Source organism: Balearica regulorum, chromosome 22, assembly GCF_011004875.1.
Source record: "Balearica regulorum gibbericeps isolate bBalReg1 chromosome 22, bBalReg1.pri, whole genome shotgun sequence".
Taxonomy (NCBI): Eukaryota; Metazoa; Chordata; class Aves; order Gruiformes; family Gruidae; genus Balearica; species Balearica regulorum.
Window position 1 is genome coordinate 3,218,165 of NC_046205.1, and position 11,630 is coordinate 3,229,794.

Consider the following 11,630-nt stretch of genomic DNA (forward strand, 5'->3'; position numbering starts at 1 on the left):
GTGGGGATGGGGACACAGGGATGGGGACACAGGGATGGAGATGTGGGGATGGGGACACAGGGATGGGGACACAGGGATGGGGATGTGGGGGTGGGGATGCGGGGATGGGGACACAGGGATGGAGATGTGGGGATGGGGATGCAGGGATGGGGATGTGGGGATGGGGATGCAGGGATGGGGATGTGGGGATGGGGACGCAGCGATGGGGATGCAGTGATGGGGACGCAGGGATGGGGATGTGGGGATGAGGATGCAGGGATGGGGATGCAGGGATGGGGACGCAGGGATGGGGATGTGAGGATGAGGATGCAGGGATGGGGATGCAGGGATGGGGATGTGGGGGTGGGGATGGGGACACAGGGATGGGGATGCAGGGATGGGGATGTGGGGATGCAGTGCCATGATCCTTGGGGCTGACGGAGAGGTCTGTGTGTGTCTTTTTGGCAAGTTCAGAGGAAGAAAAGCAAAGCGCTGTGCTCAAAGCTGGCTCTTTGCACAAGCTCTCTTCTTTGTGCCTGCCTGGAGGAGAAAGTGCCTCCGGAACCTGCTTTAAACACTGCGGGGGGGGGGGGGGGCTGCATCAAACGCCTCTGCTGCCAAAGTTGCCTTAGGGTAATGCTTTTAACCCGACTGCTGAACTCCCCTCTGCTTTCCCAGCTGAGAGGGGGAAACTACTACCACCCCAGTCCCAGGGCAGGCTGGGCTGGCTGGGAGAAATGGGATGTGCTGGTGCCCGGCAGGCCGCGGGGCTGGGGGGGGCTGTGCCGTGGGGGTGGGGGCTCCCCCCGCGCCGGATTCTGAGCAGCCCCTCGGGGGGGGGGGGGGTCCCATCCTGCGCAGGGGGCTGGCAAAGGCAGAGGGGGGGTCCCGAGGGGCGGAGGGAGCCATCCCGACCCGGCTGCTGCCCCGGGGGCCCCGGCCGGGCTCCAGCCCCGCTCGGCGGCAGGAAAATCCCCATCGAGCCCCGCAAAGCGATCGCAACTTTCCCACGGCCGGGAAACGGCTGCCGGCCCCGCCGGAGCCCGCACCCCCGGGACACACACACACGCACACACACACACGGACACGGACACGGACACGGGGGTCCCGTCCCGTCCCGTCCCCCCCCCCGCTCCCCGCCATCCCCGCGCTCCGCCCCCCCACGGGGCCGCGGCCGGGGCCGATCGGGGCGGGGACCCGGGGCCGGGCGGAACCCCCCCCCCCCCCCCCAACCACCACCCGCCCAGGCGTCCCGGCGGCGGCGAGCTGGGAGCTGGGAAGCGGGAACCGGGAGCTGGGAACCGAGAGCTGGGAACCGGCCGCCCCGCTGCCTCCCGCCGCTCCATGGCCCCGGCCGCGGCGGCGGAGCCCAACGCCCGCTGCCCCCGGGGGACCGGCCCCAGCCCCAGCCCCGGCCCCGGCCCCGGTCCCGGTCCCGGCGGGAGGCGCCCGGCTCGGCGGCGGCGGGTGAGTGCGGGATGGGGGCGGGGGGAGGCGGCCGGGAGGGGAACGGAGCCACGGCAGGGGGGTGGGCACCCACACGGGGACACGGGGACACGGGGACACGGGGACACGGCCACGGCACCGGGCGCACGCACTCGCATCAACCCACTCCACCCGAACCCCCCCCCCCGGCACACCGACCCCGCGGGAGGATGCACAGAGGGCACCCACGGACACGGGGCACCCACGGACACGGGGCACCCACGGACACAAACGGCAAGCACGCGCAGGCACACGCAGAGGCACAAGCACGCGGACCCACGCACGCAGCGTGCACACGCTGACATGCAGGAGTGCACAGATGTGCACGCGCGCTCGTGTGCAAGCCCACGCACGGACACACGCACCCTCGCACGGCCAGAAACGGGGATTGGGGCGGGGGGGGGGGGAACCTGGGAAGGAGCCGGGTGTCGTATCCAAATCCCAGCACTTTTCGCAGTTCCCCGTGTCTCCTCGCAGAGGGTTGGGGCGAGGAGCGGTCACGCAGCTAATCCCCACGCAGGATTTGATGTAGACACTCGAGAGAGGAGAAGCGGGTGGAAATTATCCCGGTAGCTCCCGGAGTTTGGGATCGGGAGGGCCTTTCAACGTGAGGGGCTCGGCTTTGCGGCTCGGAGAGGGGGGGGGAACAACCGCAGCCAGACCCACGGCCCCCGTCTCGCTTCCAGGTGGGTTTCCATTCCTGTTCGCAAAATCGGGGAGACGGAGCTTTTGCAGGGTGAATACTAGGGGAGACGGGAGGTTTACAGTGCCGGAGGGAAGAGTAATCCCAGCTGGGAATACGTCTGGGAACTTCATTGCTTGCAGGCAGAGTGGGATGTGGGTGCCTGGGGTGGGAGCGGATGGGTTCTGTGTGTTTGTACCCACCGGAGAACTTGGGCCGTGCCTGGGAGCAGGGAGGACTTGGCAGCCCCCCTGGAGTCCCCTCCCTCCCTCCCTCCACACTGGCAGGGATTTTTCAAAGGAGCAGCAGGGAAGGTGCCAAATTCAGAAAGAGTTTGGTCCTAATTCCCTGGAAATCCCAGCCTACGGATTTCCCCCCCCCCCCTTCCCTCCTTCCTTGTCTCTTGGCCGTGAGGATTTGCAAGGTGCTTGGCCGCAGCCTGCATCCCCAGGTGCCCTGCCGCCCTGCACCGCTTCCCGGAGGCAGGAATTCTCCCAGGAAATCCCCCTGAGCTCCCCACTCCTCCTCCCCCTCCAAGCAAGCAAAAAGCTGCCATTAGAAACCCGCTCTCCGTTTAAATTTAGATGCCTGCATTATCCTGAAGTTGGATTTATTAATTATTTGCATCTGGTTCATATCAAAAAAAGTTGAGCAATGCAGATGTCCTGATTTTGGCATCAGCTTGGAGGCGAAACACAAAATTCGCCAGCGATTCTATTGTCTCGTTAGACAATGGCCTGTCAGAAGCGGCTGGGAATTACGATCCCCTTCGCAGGGGTCTGACATGAGTTAAGCATCCATCCAACTTGCGTGATCTCCTGGCGATGGGTGACTGCGGCTCATTTCCCAGCCGTAGAGATTAGTCTAATTAGCAGAGCAAATCTGGGTAAGGCAAGCTCTTGTAATTAGTAATCAGTTGGATGTTTCCACGCACTTTCTTTGCCTGAGGGGTAGGAAGGAGTTCAGCGGATGGCCCCGTTTTGGGAGCGGGGAGGACTTTGGAGAAGTCAAGGTGAACGGGACCGGTGGCGCTGGTGGGACTGGTGGCTCTTCCCGCTCCCAGGCGTCGCTGGATCCCCTTTGCCCATCAGGACCCTTCTCGCCTGGGGTAGCCCATCAAACACGGGGTGGGACGCAAAGGGACAGACCCGTCCACGTCCCCAAACCACCCCAGCACCGTCTTTCCCCATCGCCTGTTGTCCTGGATCGTGTTCCGAGTGACAGCGGTGGCCCCGGTGGCTCCTGGCTGCCGTCTGGGACGTGTGACCTGAAGATGGGAAGCCAGCAAGATGCTTCTCCGCAGTTCGGCCAGGCGGGGAAGTGACGTCTCCATCAGCAAGTGCTTAGCGGAGGTGGTTCTGTGTTAGCACCCCGGCCTTCGTCTGGGGAAACCGAGGTCTCCGCTGCTGCAGGAAAGGTGAACATTACATCAGGAGCCCCATTAAAACCAGGCGTGAGACCCTCAGCCCGGGACCAGGAGGTGGTTCCCGCTGGGAAGGGCGATAATCCTTCCCGCACCACGATCATTAGCGTTACTGGGCTTACGTGAAAGCTTCTGTGAGGGAATTTAATTAATTATGATTGATTAACGGGTGTCCCCAGCCAAAGCTGAAGCCGGAGAGGCAGATTTTGTCACCGCGTTGGGAACGTGCTTTCGCTGGGGTCACGGCAGGGGGATGTACCCCTGGGGACCCAGCCCGGAGGAGGCTTTGCAGCTTCGGGCTGGGAGCTGCTGGTGGGTGCTGGTAACCAGGGAGGGAGCCAGAAAGATGCCTGGTGGCTTTTTATCTTGGGTTTTTTTTGTTGTTTTATTTTTTTTTCTCTCTGGACACCTTTAATGTGTAGCCAAAGGGGGAAATTTGAAGTGGACTGAGGAAAATAGGAAAGGAGGAGGCACCACATGGGTGAGGACGTGGGGCCTCAAAACCACCTCGAGCATCCAAGATGGTGGTTGCCCCACGCGCCGGGACTGACGCTGCTCTCCCGCCGGCTCCGTCTCTCCTCCAGCCGGGATGGGAGGCGAGACGGGGAGCGGGGAGCTGAGCCGTGCGGTCCCCTCCCTGCCCCGTGCCGGGGGCGGCGTTGGAGGTTAGGCTGAAAAAGGGAGTTATTTTTAAGCGTCTCATCTCGGCGCAGACTGTCATTACCATTCTCCGTACCTTCCCTGGTGGGTGGGGAAGCCAGGGAGGGCTCTCGCAGCACAGCTCGGCACATCCTCGTACCCGTAAGGTCTCGGCTGCCTGGGGCCCCCTTTCCCTGCCGAGGGGGGATTTGGGGGAGCTCAGCCACCACGGGCTTTGGCATCTCAGGAGTTTACAAGTGATCGAAACTGGATTTAATTTTATTTTTTTTTCCAGCATGTGGCTGTGGGGTGGTGCTGCGGGCTCCTTGCCCTGGCTCCTCGGGAGGAGGATGCTTTGGGTGAGCCGCAGAGCAGCTGTAAAGACCCCGTCCCCACCGAGGCTGCTCCGAGCCCTGGGAACGTCTCCGTGCGGTGACGGGGGCTCCCCGGGGGGCTTGGATGAGGCGGAGGGGGCTGCGCCTTGCCCCGGCGCTTTGGGGGCCTCGCCCATCACCGCGGCCTTTAAACATGCTGCGGGCTTCGCCGGCTGATTTGGCAATGAATTTCAAAATCAGTTTATTCCCCAAATCAGGAGAGCGGCTTTAAAGCAATATTTTAGGAAGAGAAAAGGAAAAACGAGGGAGTTTCTGTTTGTCAGGTATTTCTTGAGTGCTCGTTGCAGCCTGAGCTGCTCCCCGGGCCAGCTCCTCGGGGGGACGCGCTGCAGGCGTGATGTGCAGAAGACCCGCAGGATGGGATCCTGGGCGCAGGATGGGATCCTGGGCGCAGGATGGGACCGTGTCCCGAGGATGGGCAACACAGCCCGGAGCAGGGCAGGACGGCAGCGATGGGAATGCTTTCCCTGGGGAAATGCTGGGTTTTTAAATCCCTGCGGGTGTGGTGTCCGGAGTCTGGCCGGTGCCGAAGCCCTTTCCAGGTGTTATCCTGGAAAGATAACTGGCAAGGGGGATAAATCTCCAAGGGGAAGGCAGCTGCCCTCAGCGTTGCCTGCACTTGGCCCTTTTCCATAAGGTGTTTTTGCAGCTCTCCAGCACATCACCGAGCTGGCTGGCCACTGGCTGGCATCTCCTGCGACACGGCACCGGGGCGGGGGGGGGGGTGGCACTGCCAGGCACCAGCGCAGCCCCTCATCCCGCAGCCGGAGGGAGATTTCGAGGATGAATCTGCTTTTTTAATAGCCTGTGGCGTGCTGCGAATTCAAGCTGGCAGCGTGGGGATGGCAGGGGCAGAGCATCCCCAGGGCACCCAAGGGATGCGGGAACCCGCCTGCAAGAGGGGCCCTTCCCAAATTCCGCTCTACCCCCGGCCCAGCTCCACTGTTGTCGGCCGCGTTGGGATTTAGCGTCAAATTTTAGGAGCGTCTGTCTGCGAAGGCGGCGGGAGAGGATTGGGGTGGGAGGGTGGAGCCAGCAATATGCCTCCGTGATGGGGGGGATTAGAGAAATATTTGCGTTTATTTTAATGCCAGGCTTATTGAGGGGATTGGAAGCTTAACTCCAAACGTGGCAGCAGAGCATCCCTCCGCTCGCTCTGTAACGCTAACGACATTTACGGTTCTGTACGGTCCTTCTTCCCCACTGGGAAGAGAAACCTCCAAACTGGAGGCGTCGTGTCCCGGTGAACCGCGGCTGCTTCCAGGCTGGAGGGAACTGCCCGGGAGCCACCGCCTGTCCCCCCCGCCCCCACCGAGGGACCGGGCTGTCCCCCCCACCCCAGCAGCACCCATGGGACCCCCGGCCCTGCCCTCCAGCTGAGCTGTGTCCAGCACCGCTGCTCCAGCATTGAATTAATCCATTCGCGTGAGTGTCGGCGTCTGCGAGTTGCAGAATCGGATGGCAGCGCTGGGTTTTATTATTTTTTTTAATTTTTTTTTTTTTTTTTTTTTTTTAAAGAGCTTATATAACCTTGGAGATTCTATTAATAAAAGTAATGGTTTTGAACTCTGGGAACAACCAGCCCCGACGATGAGCAATTAAATGCTCCGACTTCCGAAAGCAGGCAACTGTCGGGCAGTGGCGCTCGGGGCAGGAACGGTGGCAGGGGGCTGGGGAGGGGGCGAGGGGGGTTCCCTGCCTGCAGGCAGATCGCCGGCATCTGCCCGGCCTCCTGCCCCGTATCTCCATCCCTGTGCCCGGAGAGGGGGAGAGGAGGGGGCAGTGGGGTTGTTTCAGCCCCCCCCCCCCCCCCGCCCTGGGTCTGACGCGGGGTGGCTGGGCACCCTCTGGCCCTCTGCACCCATTTTTAAGCACCCCAGCTCCCGCGATTTAACCCCGGGCCGTATCCAGTACAAACACGTGGGACCGGCACCCTGGCATGGTGCGGGTGAACATCGCCCCGACCCAGCGCAGCGGCCTGGGGGGGAGCTGGGGGGTGCTGGGGGTCCCCGGCCAGCGACGCAGCTCTGCGGGGGCTCGGGGGGGGGGTTAAAGGAGATAACGGCGGAATTGGGTTTAAAGAGGCACGGCTGAGGCTCGGGGCCAAAAATAGGTGGGTGGTGGGTGGTGGGTGTCCAGGGTGACTTTGGGGGCCGTGAGCCCTGGGGGGTTCGTATCCCCCCTCCCCGCAGATGGTATCGAAGAGCCTTTGCTCCGCTCTTGCAGTTTGGGGGGGGGGGTGTGTGTTACTTTTTACTTTTTTTAATCCCTAAGTAGCCAGCAAGGCGTTTAAAGGGTTTGATAGAAATTTAAGAGAAGTTGAATCTAAGATGGTAATTAGAGAAAGCTGGGACATAACCTAAATCAGGGCATTTGGAAGCAAAAAAGACCCACAGTCTCTGGGACGTGTTCAAGTGCCCAGTTGTTTCCCTTTAATACCGAAATATTTGAAACCTCTTTTTTTTCCATTCAGGGTGACCATTGCATTCGGTTTATTGTGTTTCCCGCTTTGCAATGCAGGATTATCGGCTTGTTTCGCAGAAAGCTTTATACCCCGCTCGGCAGCGGGCCGTGGGTTTGGGTTGTTTTGTTTGGGACTTTATTTTTTATATTTTTTTTCCTTTAAATCTCCCTTATTCAAATTGTCACAGCTTGACAGCCTTGTGCCAGGAACACGCTGTCATCCTGAAACTCATATCTTTAATTCCTTCCCTCTGATGCTAATAACACCTTAAGATGATTAAGACTGGAAAAAAAAAAACCCCTTAGTATCTGATTTTTCTGCTGTCGGTGATGCTGGTTGCTGGCTCTCGGCGCTTCATTCATCTTCGGGAGTAAAATCAGAGCGGTCACCCTCCTCCTGCCGCCCACGCCGGGGTGTTTCTCCTCCATTTCACTTTCTGGCTTTTAATTGCCGAATATCGATGCCGCCGGGCTGCCGCGCTCTCCGACCGCTTTCCTTTTGCAATTTAAGATGCAGCGGTGCGGCGAGCCCCGTCCCGCAGCATCCCTTGGCTGGGAGCCACCCTGCAGTGATGCTCGCCCACGCCGGTGGCACGTCCCCGGCCCCCGTTTGGGAACAGCCCGGGCAGCGTTCCCGTGCCGGCAGCGCCAGGAGACGCGGGCGAGGGTACGGACACACCGTCCTGCGCGTTATTTTATTATTTTTTTTTTTAAAGATGTTTTGGGTCTGGGACATGCTCAGAGCGTGGTTTAGTTTCCCCGTATCGCCGGGCACCACTTACCCCGTGCGCTACGGTGCCAGCCCGGCTGATGCTTCCCTGCCGGGCTGGTCACCGGTTGGTTTTGGCAGCAGCTTTCACACCTTCTGGCTCATCTAGGAGACAAGGTACTGGGTAAAAGGAAATACTGTGGCCTCTGGAATGCCCCGTCAGTCCCTGGAGGTGGAGCTTTATTTCGGTGTGTGCTAGGGCAGGACCCCGTGCGTGCGCTGAGACAGCAGCAGATCGGGAAAAGAGCCCCTTTCGGCTAAAACCCCGTGTGGGTGCTGGGCTGGTGGGTCCCCTGGGCCGATGGGTGGCTCGAGGGTGATGGGATGTTGGGGTAGGTTTTTGGGTTGTGTCTGGATAGCGAGCGGAGCAAAGCGGGCAGCCGCGTCAGCTCGCAGGCCCCGTGCGGTGTGGCGTTGTCAGACCTCTGGTTTGGGTTTTCACGTGCACTCGTGCCTCAGTTTCCCAACTGGGCAAATAAATGTCCCCTTCCCTCGCTGCCGTCGAGCCGAGCTGGCTGGTGCCACCCTTTTGCGGGTGTCGTAGGACTCGGTGACCCAGGACATCACGTGGGTGATTTTGTCCCCCCTCAGGGCCAGCGACGTCTCCGTGCCGGTGCAGCACGTGGCACAACGGGGTCCCGGCCATCCTCGCTGCCCTGCACGACCCCGGGGGTTCAGGGATATGAGTCCTGAGGCTTTGGCAGCGCAGTTGGGGGAGCCCCTTAGCCATCCCACCGCTGTCAAGGGGGAGAGAGAAATAACTAGACAAAAGTAGGCAGGCAAAGGAGAAGAACAAAGCTGCTGGTCCATGATGTGTTCCGGCCTGTGGGCTCAGTGTCCCCCTGCTCCTGGCATCCCCCTGCTCCTGGTGTCCCCATGTTCCTGGTGTCCCCATGCTCCTGGTGTCCCTGTGCCCCCATGGTCCCGGCATCCCGGGCACGCAGACCCCCAAACCCATCAAGTCATGCTTCTTCTCCCCCTTTTTCTCCTCCCCGCAGGAAGAGCGGCCGAGCCAGAGACGATGACTGCCAAGAGCGCCGAAACCAATGGACCCATGCGGGAGCCGGAGGCCGGGGGAACCAAGCTGCCGGTGCCCCCCGCCCCGCCACGGCGCCGGGGACGCAGGCTGCGGCGCAAGTCACCGCCCGAGGTCCAGGTGAAAGGGCAGCTCCGCATGCGCTCGCCGTCGGGAGCCTTCGTCATGGTGGGCATCTCGGTGGTCCTGGTGGGCATGACCATCGCCGTGGTGGGCTACTGGCCCCACCGGGGACCCGGGGGCACCGGGGCTGGCGCGGGGAATGCCAGCGTCGCGGGGGACATGAGGAGGGAGGTGGCTGCCGGGCGCCACGTGCCCCACAGCGAGAAGCTGAAGCTGATCGGTCCTGTCATCATGGGCATCGGGCTCTTCATCTTCATCTGCGCCAACACCATGCTGTACGAGAACAGGGACATGGAGACCCGCAGGCTGATGCAGAAGGGGCTCTACTCCATGGCGGTGGGTCTCCCTGAGGCGACCAGCCCCGAGGACGGGTGCTGCCAGCGCGGGGACGGCCAGCCCGTCCCCAAGGCCAATGCTGAATGCGTGGAGGGCTGCTACCAGGTGGATCTCTCCCGCCAGCCCTGCCCCGGCCCCCGCAGCAAGTGGTCCGACTGCTACGGTCCCAACAGGCTCCAGACCACGGCCGAGTTCCTCCAGCACCCAGCAGCGTCCCCCGCCACCTCCCTCCTCAGCCTCCGCTCGGGCGCCTCTGCCGAGGCCAACCTCGGCCTCTCCTGCCGCGCCGGAGCCGAGTCCCTGCTCTCCTCGGCCGTCGGTGCCTTGGCGTTGCCCGTCATCAAGCTCAACAACCGCTTGCTGGACGCGGCAGCGCGGGGGGCCGGCGAGAGGGCGGAGGGGGGCCCCGCCAAGCCCCCCTCCGAAGCACCGCAGCTCCCCCGGGCTCCGCTCTCTGGTGTCGGCAGCATCACGCCCCGTGGCCAGGACCGCGGTGGTGGTGGTGGTGGCAGCGGTGGCCATGTCATCATCAACGTGGATGGCGACTGCCCCGGCACGGAGCCGGCAGCGGTGGAGCTCAGCCCCGATGCGCAGCTCCACACCCCGGGACACTCCAAGTCCCTGGACCTCGGCCGGCCGGGGGTGCTGCTGGTGGCCCCCATCAAGGACCGTAAGAACCGGAGCTGGCCCCGGCTGGACCACGTCAGCCTGGTGGGTTACGCCAAACTGGAAAGCACTGGCGAGTCCTCGGACCGGCTGCTGGAGCCCAGTGAGCCCCTGAGCCGGGGTGAGCCCCGACCCAGCTCCTGGGCGGTGGGGATGGACGGTGGGGAGCGGGTCTGACTTCCCCACGCCCCTCGGGGACCGTGACGTCGCCGTCCCTCATCCTGGCCCCGGCGCCCACCAGCGACCCCAAACCCCCGCATCCAGGCGGTGATTTTAAGCAGATGCCAAGAGGGAGGCCCCGACCTGCTGCTCCTGGGGGAGGACTCGCCTGGGTGGGATGTCCTCTCCTCTCCTGGCTGCCTCCCCACGGCTTCCCGGTGGATGCCCTTGGCCTTACCAGCCCTTCTCCTGGTGGTTTTTCCAGAGGAGCCCTTGCTTTGAGACCCAACACAAACTGCGGGATGAGGACGCGGGGGCAGGCAAAGCCCCGCCGGCGCCTCCAGCACTTTATTTCAGCGAGGTTGGGGTGGGGGGGGGATGATTTGGGGGTTGGTGTCCCCTTGCCAAACCTCAGCCCACCGAGAAATTTGCTTGGCTGGAGCACGTAAGTCCGACGGGGCTATTAAATATTATCTCGATGCCGTGCTGTCCCACCTCGCCTCGTCGTCTTCCCTGTGAGATGCTCGGGGTGGGCAGCGTGTCTTGCTGCCCCCCCCCCCGCCACGCTCAGCTGGAGAGAGTAAGGATGCTCTGTAACTGCTGAATATTTGCAGGATAAGCTGATAAGCTCAAGGTTTGGGATTGTTTTGGGTTGTTTTTTTTTTGCAGAATAGGGATGCAAAAAGTGCCCGGGGAGCTACAGGCAGCGAGGGAGGTGCTGCTGCCCACCCTGTGCAGGCAGCTGCAAAATTAAAACAGAATTTGCTGGGATACGGCGGTTCCCAAAGCCCGTCTGCAGGTCGGGGTTTGTTTGGGCTGTTTTCTGGTGGGGTGGAGGATGTGGGTAGCGGGAGGGATGCGATGGGGCAGAGAGGTAGGGGTGAGCATTGGTTCTGGTTTTGCCGGGCTCCGTTGGGTGCCAACACGTTTTTTTTTTGGTGCCCTTTGGCTGCGGAACAGGAGCTGTGTGGGATGAGACCGGAGAGCCAGCCTCGGTGCTGGGGCGGTGCGATCCCCGGAGAGAGGGTAGCACAGAAACAAAACCCTCCAAAAAAACCCATCGCAGCAGGAAGATGCAGTAGGAAAATGTGGATAAAATCAGAGATGAAGTAGAGAAATGGGTTCGCTGCGGTGGGTGAGGATGCGCCGTGGGATGCAGCTCGCGTCCCATCTCGGGAGATGGCTCCAGGCTCAGCGGCCCGGAGAAGGGAGGCGTCGGCAGCTCGTTTCCTTGCAAACGAGCAATTTTTGCCCTGGCAATTCTTTCCCCATCCTTTCCCAGGGCCTTTGCCATGTTTTTCCCCCATGGAAGGTGTGGGCTGGTCACCGCTTTGGTGCTCAGCCCTCATCTCTGTTGATTCCCACGTGGCTGCGGTGGGGTGAAGCCCACCCAGGATGGGGACGGGTCCCACCAGCTGTGGCACGAGGCAGCACCGGTGGGGCCAGGTTAAAATAAACGGGAACTGGCGGAATAT

The 11,630-nt window shown here is 61.9% G+C and overlaps 1 protein-coding gene across 1 annotated transcript; it reads left to right on the forward strand.

Moving 5' to 3' along the window:
* The first annotated feature begins 1,191 nt into the window (after positions 1–1,191).
* Positions 1,192–10,980, forward strand: TMEM200B (transmembrane protein 200B). Its single transcript, XM_075773973.1, has 2 exons — positions 1,192–1,446; positions 8,834–10,980. Exon 2 carries the CDS (start codon positions 8,857–8,859, stop codon positions 10,171–10,173), a length of 1,317 nt encoding a protein of 438 aa, XP_075630088.1. The 5' UTR covers positions 1,192–1,446; positions 8,834–8,856; the 3' UTR covers positions 10,174–10,980.
* The last annotated feature ends 650 nt before the right edge of the window (positions 10,981–11,630 follow it).

Excerpts from the sequence above, each read along its gene's own strand:
- TMEM200B (XM_075773973.1), top strand. The coding sequence starts at position 8,857 with ATGACTGCCAAGAGCGCCGAAACCAATGGACCCATGCGGGAGCCGGAG.